Source organism: Magnolia sinica, chromosome 13 (assembly GCF_029962835.1).
Source record: "Magnolia sinica isolate HGM2019 chromosome 13, MsV1, whole genome shotgun sequence".
Classification (NCBI taxonomy): domain Eukaryota; kingdom Viridiplantae; phylum Streptophyta; class Magnoliopsida; order Magnoliales; family Magnoliaceae; genus Magnolia; species Magnolia sinica.
In genome coordinates this window covers 82,450,604-82,477,943 of record NC_080585.1, presented here as the reverse complement: position 1 = coordinate 82,477,943, position 27,340 = coordinate 82,450,604, and the positions used below count along the sequence as shown (strand labels likewise).

General features: G+C 38.3%; 1 protein-coding gene across 16 annotated transcripts in view; it reads left to right on the top strand.

Moving 5' to 3' along the window:
• Positions 1-2,641: 2,641 nt before the first annotated feature.
• Positions 2,642-27,340, top strand: part of LOC131223922 (protein BREAST CANCER SUSCEPTIBILITY 2 homolog B-like) — a 117,489-nt gene continuing 92,790 nt past the window's right edge. For 5 of the 16 annotated variants that reach the window (XR_009160774.1, XM_058219503.1, XM_058219502.1 and 2 more), the window contains exons 1-14: positions 2,644-3,246; positions 3,428-3,574; positions 10,658-10,798; positions 12,390-13,443; positions 14,323-14,366; positions 14,453-14,580; positions 14,674-14,828; positions 23,844-23,966; positions 24,053-24,292; positions 24,371-24,452; positions 24,892-24,942; positions 25,049-25,124; positions 25,236-25,347; positions 25,439-25,510. Coding sequence is in view for 11 of the 16 variants with exons in the window: in XM_058219503.1 (XP_058075486.1) it covers positions 3,078-3,246; positions 3,428-3,574; positions 10,658-10,798; positions 12,390-13,443; positions 14,323-14,366; positions 14,453-14,580; positions 14,674-14,828; positions 23,844-23,966; positions 24,053-24,292; positions 24,371-24,452; positions 24,892-24,942; positions 25,049-25,124; positions 25,236-25,347; positions 25,439-25,510 (2,594 nt within the window). In the remaining 5 variants the exon portion in view is untranslated. Of the gene's footprint in view, positions 3,247-3,427; positions 3,575-10,657; positions 10,799-12,389; positions 13,444-14,322; positions 14,367-14,452; positions 14,581-14,673; positions 14,829-23,843; positions 23,967-24,052; positions 24,293-24,370; positions 24,453-24,891; positions 24,943-25,048; positions 25,125-25,235; positions 25,348-25,438; positions 25,511-27,340 lie in introns of all 16 variants that reach the window. The other 11 variants (XR_009160772.1, XR_009160771.1, XR_009160773.1 and 8 more) reach the window with 5 other exon arrangements.

Genomic DNA, 27,340 nt, shown 5'->3' with positions numbered 1-27,340 from the left:
ATAACTTTCCCAAGCTTGATGCGATTGGGTTGCTGCCTCATCATCGTCTGATGTAAATTGGTTGGTGAACCAGCTAGGGCCATATTCTCCATCAAAGAAAGGCACGAAGGACCGGTTCTTTTCATTCTTGTTCAGATGAAAGAATATTGTAGACATATATAGTCTGCATGAGTGATGCTCGTGAGAAGAATGGATGATTCGCTCGTCATTCAAGGTGTAAACGGCTTCAGAGTGGATAGAATGGTGCACAAGAGAATGGTGAAAATATTCATATATCCACATCTGGAGAAGCCACGATGGTCCTCCTCCTAAATATAAACTTTTATGGGTGATTTCATAAATCTTCATGTACAGGTGGCTGAGCACGAAGGGTGCTAGAGCAAGCTCGTGGCCTTGGGAAGGGGCCTCGGCCCAGGGAACATACTCTGTGGTGATTTGCTGAGCATCCACACATAATAGATGTCAACAATTCCATAGTAGAAGGAAGGCCACATGCTCTTCTTCATCCATCGGGCCGCTAATATTACAGTTGGCCTTCATGAAGTGAGAATAAGCTCTTGCACTCTTGTTGGGGGAATATTTGTTGTGTCAAGGCGCAAAACCTGGATAAATGGCTATGTCGAATGGAAATAATTGGGTCAAAGCTGGAACATCTAAGATAGTTGGGCTCACAGGACCACAACCGAAGTAAAAGGTGTTGGTTGACGTGCTTTAAAAAGCTAAAGTAGCAAGAATAGGGGTTGGATTTGCTGGATACTCATACACGAAGAGCTTTATGCATTTTGTAGATGTCTGATTCTCTCCAAGTCGCATCATGCTGGGAAGATACGCGAGCGAACTGGGCTTCTCATTTCAGGAGTGGTTTCGGCCACGTCCTAAGACTTTTTAGGACATTCATGACATCAGGAACATAATCAGACCGAATTAGTAGCGTTTCCCTGGGGTAGATGAGGAATAAAGGATCCATCGCTTGAACCTCCTCCATTTGTGTCTCAGGAAAAAATGCAGGGCTCGGGCACATATAGTACCATAGGGGTGTGACTGGAAGACAGTTTTGTCAATGCACTTGTCGGCAAGGGTGTCCATCACGACCATCGGATCTGTTTGTTGGAAGTCATGAGCAAAAGAGAAAGAGGCAGCCATTGCTTGAGGTGTGGATTGGGAGGCGGGAGTTTAGAGCAATAAGAATAAATGGAAGCGTAATGAAAAGGATTTAAAACAACGCTGATATCGGCCAAGGTAATGAAGCATTTTTAGGGCATCGCCATGGTTTTGTTAAATGTAAGTACATGTATCGGCGCGGGGTTCATCCCCTGCTTCGATAAAGTGTAGTCATCGCTGACGTGTTACAATGAGTTGGGCAAAGACGGTTAACACCTTGACGATGCATGTACGCAATAAATACTGTATTAATGAAGGGTCGCATTTCACTTTCACCAATCAGGGGGAGTTACGTGTGATCTGTAGGGATCCACGTGGTGCATTTGAAGATATGCATATATGTATAGGGAAGATTTATCGATAAGTGTAGCTGGAATGTATCAGATGATGCCATGAATTGCTTGAGCGATCGATGAAGAAACAGTCATGTGTGAACGATTATTGGACAGGTGGCAAGGGGAGAAGCAAATGAGTTTAAGTAGTGAAAGAACAATTATAACAACTGTCAGAACGTGGGAAGGATCCATAATTGCCAAATCAAAGCTATAAATAGAAGATGAATATAAGAAGAAAAATCGTCTCATACTAACCTAAACAAACCAAATATATCTTTCTATAATCTTGTCAATTTATCACTCAAATTACATTCCATAGTGTACTCGTTTACCTTATTTATCAAGTTACAATTCTTAGTATAATCTTTACTTTTCAACCTGTTATTTTACATTTCGTAGTGTAATTCATAGCACTAACCAAGTAGCTGGTAATCATTACTCTTACCCGGGTGGTAGACTCTTAGGAGTTTCAACTCCTGGTCAAGGGTTCGAGTACCCATAGGTGGTGAAATTCCACCAGCGTGAGTGTGTGGGGTGTGTGTGTGTGTGTAAAAAAAAAAAAAAAAAGTTGCGCGCAATCATTAGCTATAATTTGAGTATATGCTCGCACGTTGGATTTAGTTCATTCATTGGAAAGGTGTTCCGCATCTATTTTTCGCGATTGACCGTAAGAATCCTTTTTCACATTTCACTTTACCTGTATTGAAAAGTCATTTCGTATGGAAGGCAAATGTGCAACCCATTATTAGAGGACAAACTCCACCATATGAATATTACCTGATATGATTTTTACACATTGAATGAGTGATTGAATAGGTGATCGATTTCTTTAGATATCGGTTATATACTATGTGTCTGCCTATCTTGACACCTAGGGTCATTGTTGTTCGGTTTGAAATGAAGCCAAATTTTCAATCATGGCATGCTTACGCACCCAATATCAAAACACAATAGCAGTACCTCCGTTACAACTACAGGCTGTCCCATTTAAGATTAAATTTGCCCTCCAATTGTATGAGTAACCACCATGTGTCTTTTTATCATCAATACTACGATTGCCTTCCATGAAGGATCGGTGTTTAACCTTCTTATCGAAGGCGGTGGCTATTTATGTTTGTGGTACAACTCAAGATGTTGTTGCGCCATTAGTCATATTTAATTCCATTTTTCATATATTTATTATCGACTCATGCATTGCCACCCAAAGGGATGTTGGATTGGTAAAAAGTCTTCAATTCCATAACCCAACGAATAGGAATGAGTTTTGTTGTAATTGAATGAGTAATTCCGTAGGCATATAAAATTTTTGTAGTTTTTCATCCAATGATGGTTAATGTCCTAAAATGATAAAATGATATGGGAAAATGGATGGACGGCGTGGATAAACCACATGTATGTGGCCCATGCAACTCTTCGACTTCCAATTGCAACATCGCACCTTTCATTCTTATCGAAAAAGTCAAATAAAGATTTCTCTCATAACTCCCTCCCTCCTTTGCGCGCCAGTCTGCAAAACCCTTTGCAATATAAAAAAAAGAAAAGAAAAAAAAAAGAAAGAAAAAAAAAGAGAAGCAAGCAAAGATGGAAACGACGACAACGCCAGAGCTCCCGACGTGGACGATAGTTTCGGATGGCGGAAAACACTTAGAGTGGAGCTTTTCCGGCAGAGTTCCCTATGGCACCTCAGCCCAAACCCCCCCTCAAAATCTCATCAATTCCCTCCCTTCCATGTCTAATTTTGTGCTCCAAGGCAATGCCCACTCCCCATTCTTTCTCTCCCTCTTCCTCTCTCTTTCCTCCCCCCTCTCTCTTTGTATGTATAAATGCACCCATACATGCAAAAAATTGCTGCTGTGTCGAGCAAAAGAACCGAGTTCAATGCAATCAAAGGCATTCTCAAGTTTTGATCGTACTTATTTGCTTGTTTGCAGAATCTTCAAAGATTATTGGAGATGTTGGGAGTGATGAAAGGGACGTTCCGATGTTCCGCACTGGATGGGGAAAGTCCGTCACGGTGAAACAGTCTTCTATTAGAAAAGCATTGTCGGTTCTTGGAGAAGGAGAGATCTTGGAGAGAGGTAAGACTCCATGATGCCTGTTTTCATTTCTCTTTTGCTTTCCCCCCAACAAAACCCCCACCCCCCCCCCCCCCACCACCACCTCTTCCTCTCAACTGGAAGAATGCACCAATCAGACAGTTAAGATTGCCTCGACTGTGCAATTTTGTAGTGTGGCTTATCCATGGCTGTGGCCATCCAAGGAACAATCTGGATCACTCTACTGCTGGGACATATGTCCTGCTTTTTGTGTGGTGCAGAGAGCTGATTGGAATTGCTCTTAACTGCTTTTTTTTTTTTTTTTTCTCTGTTGCCAATTTTTAATTTCTTCAAGTAGTTTGAAGGGATTGAATATAAAAGAGAAATTTCAGAAATGATTTCATATAAAGCAGTCATAGAAATGGCTTGCTGATAGATCTCAATAGTTACCTTTTGCCAGTTTTTTGTGTTACTTGTTATACTGCTTCACCAATCCATGGATGAGGCCCATTTAGCTGCAAGGTCATATGGTGCAGACTGTCCAATTTGCTGGTTTCTATTGTAGATGTCTCGTGGTACGAGATCTCAACAATTAGGTTCCTACCTCTGATATTTGGATCTGTCCTTGCTGAATTTGTACTTTGCCCATTTTGTTTTTTTAAATCTTCATTTCAAGGTTGCTGATCATGATAGACCACAATCTGATTTTCAGACCCTGGTCCTGGCTGGCTGTATCCCATGACCATGCAACCAAGTGGGTGTGTGCATGAATTGGGCACCGATGGACGTCATGTGTAGTTGAACAAAATGCTGTCTTCTGGATAATAAACAGATAGTTAGATGTGTTCATGAACTTGTGTGCTATGAAGTTCATGTCTTTATGCTAGTTAAGGCTTGTATTTTGAATGCATGTATGAGGCTTAGAGTTAATTTTTTCCATTCAATTTCTTTATACTAGGAGTTTGTTTTAGTTCTTTTGATAAACTGAGTTACGTGTATGATGGATATGCATGCTTAAGTAAATCCAAAGGCCAAAAGATAAAGCTTTTGCAATGGAAGGAAACATGAAGTTTCCAACATATCAATATTTGCTCTCTAATTTCACGTCTCTTCATCTTCTATGGGAGAACATGACTAAAGAATGGTCTAGAGTCACTCTGAATGACTTTACATTCATGCCACTTGCAATGAGGTGTGCAATTTCTCTACAAGCAGCGCAATTAAGGTGTTTTAGGCACACGTCTAGGCATTTTTGGTCACCTATGCCTCGCTTGGTCCCCAAGTGAGGCATTTTCCCTAGGTGTGCACCTAGGTGCGTGACTAGCGCCATGCGCTTGGGTGCCATTTGAAAACAATTGTGGGTGTTCATCCCCATTATCGTCATTTCTCTTAAGAGCCAATCAAAGTAGATTACGTGTGATTTATAGAAAATCCGCGTGGTGTATTTAGAGATTTGAAAAGATTTCTTAGCAAACAACAGCTGGAACGTATCAAACAGTGCCATGTCAATGCCTAAGCGGCCGATGAAGAAGCAATCATGAAGAAACGGTTACAGGACAGATGGCAAAGGGAGAAAGAAAGGAAGTCAAGTAATGGTGAACGGCTATAGCAACCGTCAGGACGTAAGAAGGATCCAGATGGCTGGATCAAAGCTATAAATAGTAGAGGATTTCTGTAAGAAAAATCGTCTCATGCCATCCCAATCAAACCAAACATTACCTGTCAAATTATCCTTTCAACTACCAGTCAATTTACATTCTATAGTGTAATCCTTTACTTTCTTGTCAAGCAAATTACATTTCTTAGTGCAATCCTTTACTTTTAGCCTACTGTTTACATTTCGTAGTGTAATCTATAGCGGTAACCAAGCAGCTGGTAATCTTTAGCTGTAATTTGAGTCTACGCTCCATGTTGGATTCAGTTCATCATTCGGAAAGGTGTTCTGCAGCTGCTCTTCATGACCGACTGTAAGAATCCTTTTCTTATTTTCATTTGTCTGTATCGAAAAGTCCTTTCATACGGAAGGCAAAGGTGCAACCCATCATCAGAGGACAAACCCCACCCTCTGAATATTGCCTAATCTTGTTTATACTTTGAGCGAGTGGCTGAATAGGCGACCGATCTCATTGGATCTCGGTCATACACTACGTGTTTGCCTATCTCGGCGCTTGGGGTCATAGTTGTTCGGTTTGAATTGAGCCACAATTTCAATTCTGGCATGCCCGCACACGTAAAGCCGAAAACAGAACCACGCACAGTGGGTGCCTAAAACAATGGTATTTCAGGTAACTCATGATATCCTTTTTTTGGTTCTTTCTTATATTAGTGTTTTAACCCCTACATTGTTGAGCTTCTCCATTTGCGCCATATAAGAGGTAGAAGGCGAATTAGGCGTTGGCATGGAAACCATGAAAACCTCTAGCAGGACCTAGCGTTGTCATGTGGCGTCACACTTGCCCACCTCCCGGCCTATCAGGTCACAGTCGCTTGTGATATGACGAAATCACCATCATGCCATTGGATCGGTGGAGTGAATTACTTGTAGTAAAAATTCGGTCGTTGTGTATTCATGTTGTTCGATCCTAACTGGACATGAATCTTTGCTGATCATTGGGGTTCAAGGGAATTAGAAAATTAGGTTAAAGGATTTGGGGATATTAAAAATTTTGATTTTATGGTTTGGAAAATTTAGGGATTTCGGTAAAATTGTCATTTTGGGTTGGGGAAATTGGGAAATTTAGGGTTAGGATTTGATTAAAATGGAAAATTAGGGTTTAAAATTGGGATGTGGGGTTTTGAGCAAAGAGGATTTGAGAATTTTGTGAAATTAAGGTTTCAATGTTTGAGGAATTGAGGGTGTTAAAAGGGTCATGGTTTTGTATGTACCCTCAGAGCACCATATTGGTATAATTTTGTTCTTATTTATTATGTTTGTATCTCTTGTATATTCTCATTTATTGGGTTTTGATCTCCTATAACCATCTATTATTATAAACAAGCCATTGCGAGAAAAGAGAAAAAAGTATCATCTCATTCTCCCTCATTCATAATCTTTCGCACCTTTCTTCTCTTTCTCTAATATCATGCATTAACATGGTATTGGAACTTCATGGGTGATTCTCTTTCTCTTTTTCTCCTTCCTCTTTCCCTTTTCTTTTCCTCTTTTCCTCTTCTTCTATTTCTTTGTTTGGCCTCGAGGGCCCATTGCATTCTTCAGATGGGCCTCTGGAACACTATGGTGATGAAAGCAGGGATGCTAGTCCTCATCACCATAATTGTAGATGCTATATGACCCACTAGTTACGACGAGCTCCATCGACCCCATTGACACCAAGAGCAAGGCTGGCAGGCCCCACCACAGTCACTAGTGGACACAGACGGGTCAATTGTTATCATTAGAAGGCCTGTATGTTCCGTCACGTCCACTAGTAGACCCAGATGGGTCAACTGATGTTAGCGGCACGACCTGTAGGTCCCGTTGCATCCACCGGTCAACCCAATCTGGCCTATCAACATTCAAAGTTGGATCCACAAGTCAAAATTGATCATTTTGAGTTGATTTTCCAAACTTTGTAAAGATGACGGAGAGCTTTGATATTGTTCAAAAGGTCCATATTAATTATGGGACACGATGACCATCCTAGATTGGTAATTACCATTGACAAATTAGATGGTAAAGTTTACATGCAATGGTCCCAATATGGAAAAAAATGTTTATTTGAGCAAGAAAGAAACTTGGCCTCATAACCGGGAATAAGAACCACCAATAGATGATTCATCCCATGATGATTGGGAAGGTGGGAATTTGATTGTTATGTCATGGCTATTGCACTTCATGCAATCAAATATAAGTCGTGGATTATTGTTTTGAAAGACAAAAGGAAATATTCGATATGAAGCTAGAGAGACTGGGGTACATAGTTGGAAAACTTACTCCTAACACGATGATTTGGCTCATCTCTATTAGTTGCACATAGAGATTGCCAATCTTAAGCAAGAGGAGAAGTTTGTTGAGGAGTGCTCCGTAGGGTTATGTTAAAGAAGAATCAGACCACCGTCAATCCATTTTCTTCAATCTAGAAGATATCAAGAAAAAATGGAACATCTAAGAAATTTTAAATTCCCGATTGGCCTCCACCTTGATTTTGAGCTACAACGTGTCTAGGTTCTTGGAAGGGATTCCTTGCTCTCTTTAGCATCGATATATAATTGCATAGGGGTGAGACTAGTTGATGGGCCACCATTATTGGGAGCTACTCTATTGTTTTGGAGAGGCCTGCTCTGATATTGATTCAAAATCCTTAAAGGACAAGGACTAGGAAATGGGTGCAACCTTTCTTTAGATGGGGTCTAGTTGAGATGTACCCATTGAGGGAAAAGGAGACACCAACAATACTGTTTGATTCTAAATCCAAGCCTTTATTCAAAAGAATCTTGTTCAAAGCCATGGGCCAATACGATTATGGTTGATGGGGAGTAGAGTTTTGGTGAAAATAGTTTTGATCTTTGAGGTGCAAGTCTTATGGCTCTATTGGGAGATACAAAGCTAGACTTGTCCCAAATGGATTCATGTAGGATATGGAGTTGATTATGAGAAGACCTTCAGTCCGATGGCAAAATTGAATTCCATCCATACTTTTATTGATTCTATTCATTATGCTTGGTGGTTACATCAATTACAAGTGAAGAATGCATTTATTCAAAGCAATTTTTAGGAATAAATATATATGGCGACACCTCCTGTTTTTAGACCTCAAAGGGAGAAAGGCAAAGTTTACAACTCAAGAAAGGCAATTTATGGATTGAAAGAATCTCCTCGTACCTAGTTTGAAAAGTTATGCAAACACAATTTCTAATGTTGATACTATTGATCCGGATTTAATCTTGAATTTTTTCTTCAAATTTCTTGAGAAAAATGGTGTCCTTTGATAAAGGATATGCATTTGTTGGAGGAGTTCCATCTGTTGCATGAATTTCGGGTCATTTTTGGGGCATTTTTGTGGTCCTAAATCAACTATACCATTGTTGTTTGTGGTAAAATGATTATTTAAATATATTATGTCATCACTAGATTCATGCTCATGCAGTCTTATTTATATTAAATAATTGATATTAGTATCAGTAAATTAAATACATGAATTGTTGTTAGTCTAAGCTTCTTAGGTTAATAAAATCATCAGGTAGTCCGAGACAACATCCATACCAAAGAGTGATTTGTTACACCTAGCATTTTCACTATCAACATCGATGCATGTATCACACCCGTGGGGTAATAGAAACATATCGGGTATCACATGTATTATGTTAATGTATTGCTGTTTTTGAAAACATTGGCAAATTGGTTGAATTTTTTGATGAAACTCAAGGGGATGTTAAAAGAGACAATAATACACACTTAGAACACAAGAACACAAGAACACAAAAAACAAGTACACATGTTAAGTTTCTTTTATACAGGGTCTTAAACTATGCACTGTCTAGGATTTTGCTTCCCTCGGGCGTGGATCTTTGCCTTGATTTTGCAGGATGTTAGGGATGGGCTATCTTGCCTCCTGCCCTTTGATTATGCGGTCTTCGCTCCCTAATGGCTTGCCCCTGTTTTGAGTTGTATAGTTTCTAGGTATTCTTTTTTTTTTTTTCCCTTTCCTTTTCCCCCTTGTTTTTTTGTTCTTTTATCATTTGTTTTCTTGCTTTTGTTGCCTTCTGTCTTTTAATAAATTTACAATCTAAAAAAAAACTATGCACTAGTTGATAGAAGTGATGCAACTATTCTCAAAATTAATTCATATAATTTAAATTATAGAAGATGTATGAAAACACAACCAATACATTCAAAAGCCAAATCTGTCCTACAAATTATAGTGCATTTATTTATTTATATTTATTTTTTATAATTTAAAAAAATTAAATTTATTTTTAAAAATTAATAAATGAGTGTGCCTGGTGTTGAGATCAGCATACACTCATAAATACATAAATATAAGGCATAAATGACATTTGGTCAATGTAATTTTTTAAAACATAATTTATATTTATTTATTGATATTTTTAATTAAAAAAAATACTTTTTTATCAAAATTTCAAAAAGTTTTGTAAATCTGTAGATCAACCTCCAAGCATTCTTTCATGATTTTTCCACACTCTAAGCGCGAGTTGAATTGGTGAAATTGGAGAAATTTTATATTTTCTCCTAATTTCATCGTTTTTCCAAATTTGAAAATTGGAGGTCAAAATTCATGATCGAGCATTTAAAACATGCAACATTATGGATTACTAACTTCACTCCGTAGATTCCATGCAATTTAATCAAGAGAAAACAATTTAAATTAACAAAAAAATTACTAATTGAGTTTTTGGTACCACATGCTCTCCGATCTCGATTTCTACACGCAAACCTATACACAAGCTTGATAAGGAGTGTTCAAAATGTGTCATAGTTTTGTATGTACTTGTGGAGCACCATAATGGGTGGATTTTATTCTCATTTGTTATGTTCTTATCTCTTGCATGCTCTCATTATTGAGTTCTAATCTCTTGTAACTACCTATTATTAACATAAACCATTGTGAGAGAAGGTTTCCTCTCTTTCTCCCTCATTCGATCTCTTTCGTGTCTCTTTGCTTTCTCTAATATCATGTATTAACAGAGGGTATTTGAATTCTAGGGTTTTTGTCGATTCATTGGAATATTTGATTAGATGTAAGTTTTTGGAAGTGGTGTCAAGCGATCACTTTTTATAAAATATGTAATAACTTTTTATATTGTTTCATTTCATTGTGTTCAACTTAGTTTTAGAACTAAAACTATTAAAAATCGATATTAAAAATCGATATCTATATATAACACATGATGCGTTTGGAATCTATAGGCACGTGCCTAGGCGAGCCTAGGTGTTTCGGGCATTCAAGGGCACCTAGTGCCTTTAGGTACATTGCTGCAAAGGCACGACAAAACAAGATGAAAGTTAACCATACTGCATCTAGGGAAACAAGCTGATTGATACTAGCTAGACCGCAACCTTAGAAATTGGTTATGCTTGGAAAGAGACAATGAAGAAACCAATGTTGTGATAATGCTGATATTCCAATACCCCTCTTCATCAAAAATCAAAATTTCTTTTCAGAGGATCTTCTAAGATTATTGGAGAAAGCATTGTTGATGACATTCCAATCTTCAGAACTGGATCAGGAAAATCTGTTGCGGTGAAACAGTCTTCTATTAGAATGGCATTGTCTGTTCTCGGAGGTGGAAAGATTTTGCAGGGTGGTATCTGCAAATCATGTCCATTTCATGTTTTTCTGCTTCTTGAATATTGATTATGATTTTTCTGTGAGCATTTGTTTTTGGCTTTTAGAAAAGTTCTTGTTCATCTTTTGGCAAGTCTTAAATTCTCAAAATAGTAAGTGTAGAGAAATAAGTGAACTATGTAAATATTTTTGTGTATGTAGTTCAGTAGTATGGAGGAGCACCATAGTTCAGCATATAGTTCCGACATAAGAATTTTATCAAGAGCTCGCATTTCTTCAATCATAGCCTCTCTTGACTTGGGATGTGATAAAGCTTGACTGAGTTTGAAGGCAATGAAATCGGATGAACAATATGTGAAGCTAAGTTGATTTGTGCCTCCACCCAGCCCGTGAACATCTATCTCACAAGCAATACTAAGTATCTGATCGGCAAATGGGACAAAGGATGTAAACATAGAGGAGATCAGCCCTTACCTTGTGTGAAGAACTCCAAGGAAGAAGATAAGACACATACCTCTTTGAGAAGTTCTTGCCTCCTAAGTCCTAAGTCTCTCACCCTCAATGCCCTAGTTGTTCTTCTCTAAATGGGGAAGATGGGACCCCCTTTTGATCTCCACAAACCCTAGCATGCCTGGGAAGAAAAGTTTTCTTGGGTTCGGCGTGGGATCCTTATGGTGTTCATACAAACTCCCATTGAGAGTATGTCTTGGCAATGATATCTCATATTTCATGTGTTGTTTTTGATAATGGACTTTGGCTAATGTTGGACTTGGAGTGAAGAAACCAAGGCATTACTATCAGATTCTCACTTTTCCAATTGTCATGGGATATGTCATCGCTGTGGGCTCCTCATTATTGCCTGTGGTAATACTAGAACTTCCATTTGCTCCCAATAAACATTTTTGCAAACTGGGACCACTCAAGTTCTTGCCGTCAAGTTGTGATTGTGGCAATCATCAAACCAGAATAGCGATTTACTTGTCTCTATTTGCGTGTGGGTCTTTCGATTAGCAATAATAACTATGCCATCTCCCATATTTTTAACATAAAAGAACAAAAATCACTTGCCAAAAACCCAGATCTGACATATGGAAGTAATTTGAAGACACAAAACAAATTAAATCATCAACATCAACTGTAGATGCCCACCCACACACATGCATAACTTGTTGAACCATTATTCGGCTACTTCTTGACCCACACCTCCACACCCACGGACATATCTTGTTGCAATCTTATTTGTTTACTGCCTAGTTGTATTCTTCATGAATTCACACACGCACACGCAGCTTGCTCCACTTTTATTCAACTAAGCCTTAATTGTTCATGCATTCTGGATATGTTATCTTGTAGTTAAAAACTTGGTTGGAATCTAGGAAATTGTAATCTCTGTCCTTTCCATTATTCATGCATTCTGCATATCTTGTAGTCAGAAGCTTTGTTGGAATCTAGGAGGGTGTACGCTTCAACCTTCTTCTTTCTTCTGTCTTGTGCATGTGTTCAGTGTTTTTGTGTGTGTGTGTGTTTTGGGGGGGGGGGTGTAAATTTTCCTTGTGGATTGTAAATTTTCCTTGTGGATATAGCTTAACTTCAACACATTCTTGGTGCAGACCAAGTGCATAATGCTGCAGACCATCAATGCCACTCCTCAAATTCACTTTTCCAGACAAGCTCTGGGAAAATGGTAAACATATCGTCTGCTGGTCTCATCAGAGCTAAGACATTGTTGGGGTTGGAGGAGAACTACAACCCTCTTACTTCTCAAGGTCCCAGAGACACAAAGAAACAATCAGGTACTAATGGATTGAGTGGATGGGGAAAGTCGCAGTGTGTGGAGAAGAATGCGAGTGCAATTCTTGGAACTGCCAACATTCATAGTAGTGGGACCTTAGATGCTAGTTCATTTCCAAAATGTCCGATTAGCTGTCCAAGGGATAAATATTCATCTGGAATTGGAAACCAATCAAAGAAGGATGTACTTGCGAATCTTCTCAATTCTGACACGTGCAGATCTTCTTCAGAACAGCCTCCAGTTAAGTTCCAAACGGCAGGTGGAAGATCTATATCAGTTTCTAGTGATGCATTGCAGCGTGCAAGGAACCTTCTTGGTGAATCAGACTCGGGGATATCACCAAATGAAGATGATACTTATGATCCACTGTTTTTGTTGCCTAGAGAAGAGAAAACTAGCAATGACAATTCACTGAACAAAGAGGATGTTTCTCATGCTTCCTTTTTGTACCAAAATGCTACGATGAACCAATATTGGGGGAACAGATTCCCATCCCATAAAGGGTCAATGTTCAACCAGAAGCAGTCATCCTATCTTCTGGAGGCTACTGATTCTAGGGATGGCATCCTGAAACATGTTGATGCAAATGGCTTGGCATCTGAGGGCATCTCCAGGTCAAACAGCAATAGAGGTTATATGAAAAGGCCTCCTAGTGATGACCTCTATGCAACTCAAATGTTAGTTGGAAATTCTTCAGCAAAAGATCTTGCTTCACAAACAATTCCGGCTACAGTGCCATCAGGTAAGCCACTGGTTGAAATTTCAAACAGCAAGGAGACAACTTGTGCAAATCAGAAGAGAATTACTAGTGAAAAAAGGAGACTTGTGAAGAAAAGCTTTACTTCTCCATTCAAAAGGCCCCGTAGTTCTATGTATGTTTTATTTTCATTTGTTAACTTCTAATGTTTATGTGCAAGGAATGGTACTTGGAATGGTGCCTCTGAAAGCATCTAACATGGGTGCCCTACACATCCTGAAATGGCACACTTATGCAAAATCTAGGCCATTAGCCCTGTGGATTCCATGGTGAATTTGCCCAGGCTGACTCTTCAAGAACAAAAAAAAAAAAAAAACTTGACTGAAATAAGCAAGTTAACTTGTTAGGAGAGTCACACGTATGTGGAATGTGGACTGATGGTTATTATTTTTTGAGAACGTAAGTCCACTGGTTGCACAACAATCAACCATCCACCCCTCAAATTACTTCCAAGTTAGAACCTTTCATGTGTGTGTGACATCCAACCTATACAATACGTTGTCTGCATCATGAGGATCACCTTTTGTAAAAAAAAAAAACACAGCCACATCCACTCATCGAGCAGACCTCACTTGTATTTTGTTATTTAACAATGGTTGAAAATTGTTTTCTATGGTGTGGCCCACCAGATGAGTGGATGAGGCTGATTTTACATAAGGTCATCCTCATGGTCAGCCCAACCTAATAGAAGAGTTGAATGTCGCATGCACATGATAGAATTGAATTTATTTGCTGGGTGGACCATAAGTTGTGGGGCAACTGGTTGACATGAGACCTCTTATTTTTTAACCATCCATTTTTGCCTGATGAGTTTACTGACCTGTTGTTTTGTCAAAGGCACGTTCACCATGTGGCCACCTGATAAACCACCTGGGTCTAGAATAGGAGTGCCACCTTGGGTTGTGTAAAGTTCTTGCAATTGTGCGGTTGCAACAGTCATCCTCAGTTATCTGTACATCCTGTTTCTGAACTGTTCCTGCTGGTTGCATTGCAGATTCTCCACCCCTTTGAAAAGTAGCATGTCATTCCCTTGCACTGGTAAATCTCTGAAAATGTTCATTGAATGCTACTGTTAGTGTCACCTATTAAAGTTATGCATTTTATGTAAGGCATTGTTTTCTTAGGTTCATCCGCATTACCGACACTCGAAGGTTCCCGTTGCAAAAGAAGGGTTTCCACTCGATATCCGTTTCAGGTTAAGAGGCATACTGTGAAGGAATTTTTTGGAGGGCCACCATGTAAAACTGACTCTGTATGCAATTTTAGTTTTTGTTGCTCCTCCTGTTTTGATACATGTCTGTTTTAGATACTGACTATTGGATTTATTATACCTAAATGATCGTAGCTGACCCATTTATCGAATGAGATAAAGTACATGAATGCGGATAGTGCAGAAAAGTACATATTCCATGCTGCATCTGGCTTGGATGGGATTGGAGCAGAAGCCCTTCGGAACATGTTGGCCCAGTGTGGAGCTTCCTTGCTACATGCCACTAAAGAGTGAACACCCTTTACTCCATTGTGTTTCTTCTATTGTTTGTTTCACACCCTCATTTTGAAAGGCTGTTTTCTCTCACAACTTACTATTTTAGGACATAACGCATATACATATGAAGTCAGTTTGGGCTTGTCAGGGTTGGGCTAAAATGACTATAGCCTAAGACCGGCTTGAAAATTGGTTGGACCATGCTTGCTATGCCCGAGCTTTGATGACGGGCCAAGCCAATAGTTCCAAGCTCGGTCCAAAGCCGGGTTGGGCTCGTTAAGCCAAGCAGTCTGCCTGCGACCCTGGCCCATTGCCACCCTTATTTCTAATTGGCAGCATGAGTTCATGTTGAGATTTGAGAGTATGAAATCTATTGTAGTCCTAGTCTCCTAGAACTACTTCTAGTTCATAATTAATTATGGTTGTCAACAGGTTAGGTCCTTGGGTTACTGTGCATCTGTGCCCAAACTTGCCTAAGGGGGCCAGGTTTGGATCTTGATATATACCTAGTACTAAATCCAATTCAGTCCGTGTACCAATCGGGTGTTAGGCTCATTACTTAAGAGTCATGTTTGAGTTGGGTCCACACTATGAATAGTTCACCAATTTTAGAAATGGTTGTTACTCTTCAACTATATGCCTGACATATTTGTAAGGAATTCCAAGCTATCCAAGTTATTGACCCTATTGCTGATGGAGGAGAATCCAAAAACTACACCGAGAAGATGATACTAATCATCTGATTTTGCCATGGATTTGGAGCAGTCACCATTTTACTTTTAACCGTCCAGATTGCTTGGTTCTTGGAAATTGTTTCTCTATTAAGTGAATGGAATGAATACAAAGGTATGGTATCTATAGGTTTCTCAAGTCCATCTCGGTAGATTCTATAAATTTTCTTTAGTTTATCTAGAGAGATCCTGGAGACCTGAATCCTAATTCATTTGGTTGCACCAAATATTATGAAATTTCATGATTTTTATGATATCTAGTGCAGCCAAATGCACCCTAAAAGATTTACATAGATTACAAGCATATCTTCACAGTACATAGGAATTACAAACAATGCCCTCATATGAATTACACCAAAATTTCTTGACATATAGAATGGAATGAATACAAAGGTATGGTATTTATAGGTTTCTCAAGTCCATCTGGGTAGATTCTATAAATTTTCTTTAGTTTATCTAGAGAGATCCTGGAGACCTGAATCCTAATTCATTTGGTTGCACCAAATATTATGAAATTTCATGATTTTTATGATATCTAGTGCAGCCAAATGCACCCTAAAAGATTTACATAGATTACAAGCATATCTTCACAGTACATAGGAATTACAAACAATGCCCTCATATGAATTACACCAAAATTTCTTGACATATAGAATGGAATGAATACAAAGGTATGGTATTTATAGGTTTCTCAAGTCCATCTGGGTAGATTCTATAAATTTTCTTTAGTTTATCTAGAGAGATCCTGGAGACCTGAATCCTAATTCATTTGGTTGCACCAAATATTATGAAATTTCATGATTTTTATGATATCTAGTGCAGCCAAATGCACCCTAAAAGATTTACATAGATTACAAGCATATCTTCATAGTACATAGGAATTACAAACAATGCCCTCATATGAATTACACCAAAATTTCTTGACATATAGCATTGTTTCTTAACAGTCCCTGTTAAACTTTGTTAGGCAAAGATGACACGGTGGATGAGGAAGAAGAGAGGAGGAGAATGGATTTTTTGGACAATCTGCACAATTCAAAGATGTTGATTTTTTTTAGAGTTTTGCAAGAGAATTTTCTCCCTAAACTCACAAATTTTATTTTATAATATTCAAACTCTCCTCATATATATGGCTGTAGAGGTCTTCAGTTCACACAGGTGTTAAGTACAGAATATAAAGATCTAAGGAGAACTTTCAAATCCAATAGACTTTACTAATTTTAGATCTAAATCATATCCTAAAATTTGGCTTCTAAATTTCAAATCCCAAAAAGGGGAAATAACCATGGTATTTAAAAAAGGTTACATCACCGTAATGGTGGGACCCTTTGTGATACTAAATCGGTTGTTCTGAAAAAAAATGGTCCACCAGAGGATGATATGGGGCCATAACAGACTGATATGAACCCACAATGTTTGATACAGGGCTGCTATAGTTTCCTCTATTTTTTTTTTAACCGTTATAGGGCTGTAATGGCCATTGTTATCGTTATTAAATACCTTGGAAATAACACCCATTAGAAAGATTGTAAATCTTAAAAGATCTTCACAAAGTAGAGAACTATTAATGGCTTAATTACACGTAAGATCCTATTAAAGATCCTCAAATTCTTCACTAGATAAACACTTTTAAAGAATCAAGCCACAAGCACAACTTCATATATGGGGCCCTTCAAACGGGCTGCGGGACAATGATTTTAAATATCGGTATTGAGGGGCGTATTGGCTAGGCTGAAAGCAATACGATATGGACTGTATCGGATTGTATCGATCAAAAATTTTTTCTATGCCAAAAAATTAAGGAAATATATTAGAGAAAAGGAAAAAGTGAGATGTTCAAGTCTAATGTGTATTAGACAACTATTTGATAAGAATGCTATTTGTCGGCTTGAGTTGCTTGACCTGTTGAAACTTGAAAGTCAACCAAATGGGCCCTAGTTGAACTCAAATCAAACATTATTTGTGAATTAGCGCCCATTACATTGAAATACAACCAGTGTTTTAAATAACGGTAGCGTGTTGCGTAATGTTTAGCCCTTTGTAAAGTGTAGCGTAAACTACATGATACAATAGAAGTAGATTCAAAGTCTCTTGACAAGTTCTCACAGACACATATTAACTACAGAGAAACATACAATGCTCCATAGGTGTACAAAACACACACAAACACAATTACATGTATTTCCACACTCAAGCTAGAGCATGGATATCGATCATGCCTAGCTAGAACAGATACAAAGAAGATGATATGACGATCAGCATGGGCCGTTGTTCCCCCTCAAACACAACATGACAAGATATAAGATTTTCAATTGTTGGTTGTCTATAGATGTGGCTTGAACTTTCTTAATTTGTTGAATCTTCTCTTCAAATAGAAGGCCAAACCAAACTTGACAACCATCGAGTCACCAACTCATCATTCACATGCAAAGTCTTCTCCCAAACACGTGCAACATTGCACAACAAATGTGTGAACTACACTCATAACATTTGAGAGGATACACATATTGGCATGCGAAGAGAAATGTGTGCAAAACGTGCAACACTATGTGAGTGAATTACACACGCAACTAATAACAAATGCCTAATAAAGGAAGAAATGATGAACGGAAAAGGAAAGCTTCACTACTTATAGAAATCTTCCATGTCAAGTTGGGTCAAACATTACTCAAACAATTTGTGTGCGAAGTACTTCTAAGCACAGAAGGAGAACATCAAGTACACAATCACCATCTTCAACATGATTCTACATCTCATTTCACAACCTTGCAATATCAGAACATGAAGGCAAAAAGAAATTTCAGCAAAAACCCAAAAACAAGGGTTGACAACACCCATTTCTCACAAAAAAAACATCACAGCACACCCCAAATGTCGATGAAACTTCACGATTCTTGTTTCTGGTGATTGCACATGATTAACCACACCTGCTTTGTGGAAAATCTGTCCAAAAAATCCTCAGAAAAACAATACAACAAGAAAACCGAAGTTTGAACTTTTTTCAACTTTTCTATATTTCATTGAAACACTAAAAAAAATTTATCCAAAAATTGCAGAAAAATCACCAACATTCTTTTAAAATCATTATGGTTTAGATCTCGTAATTTTATGCTTAAAAGGATTTCTTGGCTGTGCCCTGCTGATATCATCCGTATGCATGGATGACGTTAACAGTGGGCCCCACTATTGTAAGCTGTGATCAGGTTCCCAAACCACTATGATACCAAGTACATTTAAGAAGAAATCTGTAGAAGAAGTTGAAGAGAAAGGGTAAACAGAGAGTTGTGTTATGGTAGTAGGTGACGTTTCCTTATAGGAGACGTCCCTCCCCTGTTATGTAGGTCTCTCTCTAGAATTCCTCTTGGTCCGCACGCTTGTATGTACGATCATGTATGATGAACCTTAGTTCATCCATGTGCCTCTCTGTCCTCTCTCCACTGGTGTGGTTTATATAAGGAGGGCCATAGGTAGAGAGAGGCACCCTCTTCCATTAGTTCATCTTCTTGGGTATTCTTTGGTGTAGGATTTCTTGTATGGGTGGGAGAGAGGTAAGCCTTATATTTTTGTTTCCGTTGTTTCTAGCGAAGAAGAAAGCTATGTGTTGTTGCCCTTGTGGAGTGGGAATATTGATGAACCACGTAAATCCTTTTGCCTCTTGCTTCTTGTTTTGGTTTGGCCATTTTCTTTTGTGTTTTGGCCTCGCTTACATTGATCATATGTGGGCGGTTTTCTGCTACAATTGGTATTGGAGCCTTTTAGCACAAGATCGATGTTGGCATTTGTTTTGTCATTGTGTTTCAGATAGCTGGATCGAGTTCTACTAGATTCGACGTGCCGAAGTTTGATGGATCCAATTATGCATTGTGGAAACTCAAGATGAACGTGGTGTTGGTGAATGAAGGATGTGCAATTGTGATTCAAGAAAAGGAAAAGAAGCCTATATAGGTGAAAGATGGGGTATTTGAAGAGAAAAATCAATTAGCCATGGTGAACCTTATTGCTCTAGATAATTTGGTTTTGTTCAACGTGTCCGATCAAACCATTGTAAAAGGTTTGTGGGACAAATTGTAAAACCTTATGAAGGGAAATTGATGTCGAATAAGATATTTCTTCGACAACAACCGTATAACTTGAAGATAAAGGAAGGATCTTCTTCACAATATCACTTTAATGGGTTTAACACTATGATTAGCAGATTGGTGGCAATTGATGTGAAGATTGACGATGAAGAAAATGTTGCAGTTCTACTCTATTCGATGCAAAATTTGCGGGGTGGTTTGATTATGAATCTCAGCAATGGTCCATACCTCACTATGGAGTTAGGAGTGTCCACATTGCTTACTGAAGAGTCTCGTGGAAAAACTTAAGGAGAATTTGTTGGTGATGCTATGATGGTCAGATGAAGATCTATTGAGAAGGGTATTGGTGGGAGAGATTAGACGAGATCCAAGTCAAAAAGGCACAAAACATGTAAGTGTTAGAATTACGGAAAGAATGGTTACTTGCGTAAAAATTGTAGATTAAAAAAAGCACATTAGGAAAATAACAAACCTGATTCGCATGATCAAACATCATATTCAAAGGGTTCGTAAGGAAATCTAGTTGAGAAAGATAATTCATTCGAGGATGGGGAAGCATTGTTTGCAACGATTGCACGAGATCACATGAGCCATCGAAGGATCTTAGATTCGGGCTCTTCGTTCCATATGACTCCACAAAAAGATTGTTTCTACACATATCAGTCATGTGATGGCGGCGCACTTTGCACTGGTGATGATGGTATGCGTAAATTTGTGGGGATTGGAGATGTCAAAATTACTGTGTTTGTTGGTATTATACCTACAATTTTTGGTGTGTGGCACATACCGAACCTATGAAAGAGTCGTTTGTCATTGGAAAAGTTTAAAATTTTAATGAAGATGTCTATAAATTTCCTAGTGAAAAGAGTCGATTGAAAATTGTAAAGGGAGCAATGATGGGGTGAAATGAGAGCTAATGGCCAGTTTATACGTTTGATTGGAGATACCGTAGTTGGCGATGCTATTGTTTCTAATGCTGTGAAAGACTACTACAATCTGGCACATGCAATTGGGCACATGAGCAAGCAAGGACTAAAGGTACTTTTTGATTGAAATTTACTTCATGGTTTAAAGTCTATTGATTTGGTTTTTTTTTTTTTTTTTGAAGATTGCCTATCTGGAAAGCTTCATATAGCTCATTTTCCTACATCCACTACCAAAAGTAAAGATGCTTTAAATTTAATTCATTCTGATACTTGGGAGGCTCTTGTCGAATCCTTTGGAGGTTCGAAGTATTTTTGTTTCTTTTATTAACGATTTCTTCAAAAAGATATGGTTTACATGTTAAGAAGAAAAATGATGCTTTTACTTGTTTTGTCGAGTTTAAAACATTAGTTGAAAATCAAAAGGAAAATAAAATTAAGTGTACGAGAACTAACGATAGAGGAGAACACACCTCGAAAGAATTCAAGGATTTTCGTAGTGAGCATGACATTGAGAGGCACTACACGGTCCCCGGTACTTCACAATAAAATGGAGTTGCAGAATGTATGAACGTACCCTTACGGTGATCACGTTAGGAGCATGCTAATTTCGATTAGACTTGAGCTGTCGAGCATTGTTTTTGGGTGGAAGTCGTTAATATGGCTTGTTATTTGGTAAATCGTTTTCCCATGACTGCACTTGATTGCAAGATCCCTGAAGAGGTATGGCCTAAAAAAATTGTTAATTATTCGTTCCTTCGCAAGTTTGGTTGTGACGCTTATGTATGGATTCCCCAAGAGCAGAGGACTAAGCTGAATGTGAGGTCCAGAAAGTGTATTTTTCTTGGCTATGCAGATGGAACAAAGGGGTACAGATTGTGGGACCCTATGGCCACAAGTTAGTGATTAGCCGAGATATTTTTAATGAAGATTTGTTATAGAAAGCAGTGTTAGAAATATCGGTATCGCATTACGTATCACACCCCTGGGATGCGGATACGTATCGGTTATCGCATGGGATATATCGGTTGTATCGCATAATGTATCGTTGTTGTTGGAAACATGGGGAAATTGGTCAAAATTTTCAATGAAACTTCAATGATTGTTAAAAAAGACATTAATACACATTTATAAATCAAAACATTACAAAAAATAAGTGCACATAATAGGTTTTCTTTGCATGGGGTCCTAATCTATGCGTTGTCTAACAGAATTGATGCAAGTATATTTAAAGTCTATTCATATAATTTATAAATGTAAGAAGATGTGTGGGGATTTATGCTATTTGTTAACACTACATAGCGTTGTAGCTATGCTACGGCTATGCTATGCTACAGATGTTCTTCAAAACACTGAATACAACAAATGGAATATGAAAGCATGATAAAAATGACAACCTTTTCTTTTGATTTTTCCCATAATTGTCCATTACGCTTTGATTTGTCGGATCCCACTCAATACTTTGTTTTGATCTCCAAAAGATGCCTAGATCTAGTCTAAAGTGACTTTCTAAGCTTCTTCCATGGTTGAAATGGAAAAAGAAAAATGAGAGAAAAATTGAAACAAATTTCAGATTTAGGCATTTATGGTTGTGTCTGCCCATAGCTGGCCGAATTGGTGCCAATATGGTCTTATATGGTCCAATATTATGAGGAAGGGCTGATTTGTCCTGTATCCTGTAATATATCTGGTTAATATGGTTATGATTTGCCCGTATCGACGGATATGATGCGAATTTTTAAAGGCATGCAGTAGACGCTGAAATTGAGTTTCTGTGACCCATTTCTTCATTGCATGCTTCTTGCGATGATTTCCTCTTGCATTTGAACGCTGAACAACCATTTGCTACATATCAGTGTTAACGATCAGAAGCGGCGGTAGAAGTATCTGCCATCCTTTGAGGAGGAGAAACATGTTGGGGAATCTGTCCTGAAGCAGCTTTCTCGGGAATAGAGCAATAGTGAAGCTTGATGTGTTTTATGCCTGCATAATTATCGGATTTGTGGCATTTGCCGCTGTATATGTAGCATATGCATTATCATGACAAATAATGGAAAGATTAGACAATAGAATATGAAGGTCCCAAAGTAGAAACTGTTGCCAAGTCAACTCAGCAGCTGATGAGGAAGACAGAGAGCAGAATCAGACATGTGAAAAGCATTGGGGAAATTACATGAATTCATTCAAAAAATCTTCTAGCTGACACTCCTTTGGAGCATTGCAAGCTTATTGGCAGTAAAAGTTATACTTCTATCTCTATTCAAACTTCCCGTGAAAACGTTTGCAAGTGTTCAGTGTAGATGTAAACTATAGAGCTATTTCTCCACCCTGTACCATATCCTGGGGCCTGTTTGGATAGGCTGAATCCAAAATGTGGAAGTGGATAACTCTCTTGGAATCCTCAAATTTGGGAATTGTAAGGGAAAAAGGAAGGCAATCCTTTTTGCATTTCCAATGTTTGTTTGGCAATGTGAACTTCTTAGTAAATATGTTTCTTTTCTCATTCATATTGTTTGTTATGCCATCTTGAATGGGTAACCACCGAAACCAAGGAGAAGTGTAATAATGGCAACTTTAAAGATCACATCAGAGGGTTATAGCATTTTCCCACCGAGGAATTCAATTTAATAAGTTTCGTTTTTTTTTTTTTTTTGTTTTTTGTGGGAAATGGTTTTAGTCACTTTTAGATGAATACTTTGGAAAAAAGAAACTATTTCCTCTGGTTTCTCAAACAGAGAACTATCAAATCAAAGGAATTCATATTCTTTTCCATGGTTGACCACCGTTTTCTCTCGAAACAAACAAGTTTGTAGTTCATTTCAAAGTTTAAATATGCTTATTAATGTATGAATGGCTGGATTTGTGGATATCTTGATGGCACTAAAATGTGTCTCATGAATGTGCATTTGAGTGAAATAGTTTTCATTATAATGCCGCTCGAAATTTAAATCTGCTTTGATACTTGGGAATATGGGATACAAAGTTGTGCATAGTCTTGGTCGTATATTTTCTTCTTCCTTAAGACTTTTTAGAGTAATGTCGATGCTTTCTGATGATTAGCCTATTAATGGTCCAATTCTGCACGACTGGATGGAATTTAATTACTTAACTGTGTTAATGATCCTTGGTCAAGTATACTGAGGGTAATTTCATTATTCCAATTAACTTATTTTCTAATATAAAAGAAATAGGTTTGTGCTATGTGGATTCAAGCATTGCAGCTTATAAATTTCTTAATCTTCTTTGAATTGTCTCATTTAGCTCTCTTCCATTAACATTGATTTCTTCCTCTTTAGGTGGGTTGCAAACCATTACAAATGGATTGTATGGAAACTTGCATGCCTTGAGAGAGGCTATCCAGCTCATGCTAGTGGCAAATTCTTGACAGTGCCCAATGTGCTTGAGGAATTAAAATGCAGGTTGGTTAAGTGTTCCCAGTTTGTATTTTGATGTATTAGGTTCTGAAACATCCACCAACAATGCCAATGATGTTCTTGGATAAAAGGTACGAGAGAGAAGTAAATCATGGTCATAGGTCTGCAGTTAAGAGAATTTTGGAAGGCGATGCATCACCTGCTTCAATGGTAGTTCTATGCATTTCAGCTATTTGCTCCTACCCTGATTCAGACCCTGAGATAGCGGAATGCCCTTTGGCACCATATGAATATCCTAAGAAGATAACTGGCTGGAGTGGAGGTGGAGCTGAAAATAATCATGTTGCAAAAATAGAACTAACTGATGGTTGGTGAGTAACATGCAGATTATTATGTTCAATGCACCAAATGTGCAATTCTGAAGGCTCTAACACAATTTTGTTGCGTAGGTATTCATTTGATGCCCTTTTGGATGCACCACTTACTAAGCAACTTGTTGCTGGAAAATTGTTTGTGGGCCAGAAACTTCGGGTACTCATTGTTTTTAGTGTTTGAAATATATCCCACTGATAATGCAAAGTCTATTCATTAGTGTAGGATTTTGAATCCTACTCCCCCTTCACTACTCAATGTGGCACGTGTGCGAGATCTGGGATTTTCATCTTATGAAGCACTCCACCTACCATGGCCCAAAAATGAGGCTTGTTCACTCATCAGTTGCGGTAAAGGATGAATGGTCAGAAAGGACCAACTGTCCAGTTTTGTTGTACATGCAGCTTCCGTGAGGACTGGACATGCCTGATTTTTGGCCCACAGGCCATAACACATGCCTGGATCTCTCATGCAGGTAACACATTGGAACCTGCAGGGAGAGTAAGATTTGCAGTCCTGTGAGTAGCCATAGAAAGGCTCTATCTCTTTTGGTGGAACTTGGCTTCAGCTGACAGTTAATGGGGATTGTCTTTTGAAGATTTGGGGAGCAGGCTTATGTGGCTGGGTTGCACCGGTTTCACCCCTAGAGGTTCTTGTTTTCTCTGTTTTCTTTTGTTGTTCTAAGATCAAAACTTTTCATCTTATCAAATTAATTGATTTTCTTAATTGCTGCTGGCTGCTGCTTCTATTTGTAGTCATCCAAGACAATCAGTTTGGTTATGCACATAAATGGGACATATCGAGCACATTGGGCTGACCGGTTGGGATTCTGTATGCACTTTTAAGTTGCATGGTGGATATTGTGACTTTATTTTCAGTGTACTACATATAAACATTTGGCTCATATCCTGCTTTCGATTCACCTTTTATCTATGCTTCTAGGTAAGAGCATTGGTGCGCCATTGGCTTTTAGGTGCATCAAGTGTGCAGGGGGTCCAGTTCCCAGGACATTGGTTGGGGTGACACGAATTTATCCTATTCTATACAAGGAGAGGTGAAATTTTTTAGTAACTGATCATATTTTATTAGGAACCCTCTTGTTCTTATCTAGTAGTTCCAACAATATATCCACATTTTCTGTTCAGGTTAGCTAATGGAGGTTTTGTGGTAAGATCAGAAAGAATGGAAGCTAGAATGATGCAACTATACAACCAGAGGTACGTTATTTTGATGAATGTTACTTGCAAGTACCCTGTACATGCTAATTTGGTGCGCATGCCGCGTATGAGAGATCCAGGCTATTAATTTGGTGGGCTCTGCAGTGAATGTGCCCTAACTCAAATTCATGCCAGTCTTAGTCTTCATGTTGGCCTCATATGCATAAGAGAAAATGGAGGGCCAAAAGGATCTGACCAATTGCTCATGTTCTATATACACTTTTGGCCTAGATGAATTGACTAATTTGATTTATGGTCTTTGCCTCATTCACCATGAGATTACTTGCAACGTTTTATGTATCGGTATCATACTGCGATCATGTCCTTTGGATATGAAAATATCATGGGAAATGTCCAGAAATATCTCATTTATCATGTAATATATAGGTCTAAGAGAAACACTAGAGATACTTTAGGGCTTGTTTGGATATAGTGCCAACTGGTGCAGGCATTCAATTTATGTTGATAGGACGTTTGCACTTGCTTGGGAAGTTGAGGAGGTTACGGAAAATGGTTTGCCCTTCCATGTCCTTGCTCAACAAGGGAGTACAACCTTTTGTTTCAAAAAGTCAAATGGAGGGAAGAGAGTGTCTCTGATGTGGAGTTTTAAATGAAAATTTTGGAGGTAAAAAGGTTTCCCTTTGTGGGATTGTAGTCCAAACAGTTTTAGATGCAAAGGAAAAGCATTTTCCAAGACTTTTCTTTTGCAAAATACAAGTGCAAAGGGTTTGCTTTCCCTAATAGTGATGTCACTTTACCTTCCACCAGTGTTCGTAGTATCGATATTGTTACAAGTTTCACTAGCTGGAGATACAGAAACATGTATCGATATTGCCGATTCCCATAAATATATCATTTATTGAGGGAAACTTGGGGAAAATGGTGGAATTTTTCAGTCAAACATCAAGAGATGCTAAAATATACATATTTGCATATTTAATAGGAAAAAATTGCAAAAAGGATGCATATATAATAAGTTTGCATTTAATGGGGGCCTAAAAGCATGTGCCATATAAGAATTCAGTGCAATAATAACTATAATGAGTTTGTATAATACAAATGCAAGTACCAAGCAATAACTAAGACATCTAAATAGTAAAGGAACTCCAAAACATACCTATCTCGCCCTCATACCCACATGGAGTTATGAGGTGGCTCAAAGTCGTCATCTCCTTACTCAGTCTGTCGTGATCGGTGTTTGAGTTGTCGGTGTTGCTACAAGTTTCGCCGGACGGAGATAAAGATATAATATTGTTATCCCCGATAACTGGAAATGTGGGGAAAAAGGGGGAAGCGTGGGAAAATGGTGGAATTTTTCAATGAAACTTCAGGACATGCCTAAATACACATTTGTTTATTCAGGAATGAAAAAATTGCAAAAAGAATGTGTTAAATAATAAGTTTTCATTTAATGGGACCCAAAAAGCATGCGTTGGCTTAAGAAATCACTCCAACAGTAACCATAATGAGTTTATATAATACAAATGCAGCTAATTTACAATAATTAAGACATGTAAAAGTAAATGAATTAAAAAAGTACACCTTTCCAGCCATATTTCATCTCCACATGGAGTGACGAGGTGGCTCGTAGTCATCATTCGGATCCTGTTGTAGTTGGGCATGGTATTATTGCCCAATATGTTGGCAGTATTGTTCCCAAGTTATCCTTTACTCATACCAATTGAGGAACTCCCTTATGTACCTTTGGTAGTCGTCCTCCCCGAATTGTACGAGTACGCCTAGACGTGGGTACTGCGTGACATATCAATGGCATTCGCTGAGTAGGGTGTTGAGTAAAAAGATCAAGTCCAACCTCGACTCCCTGATAGT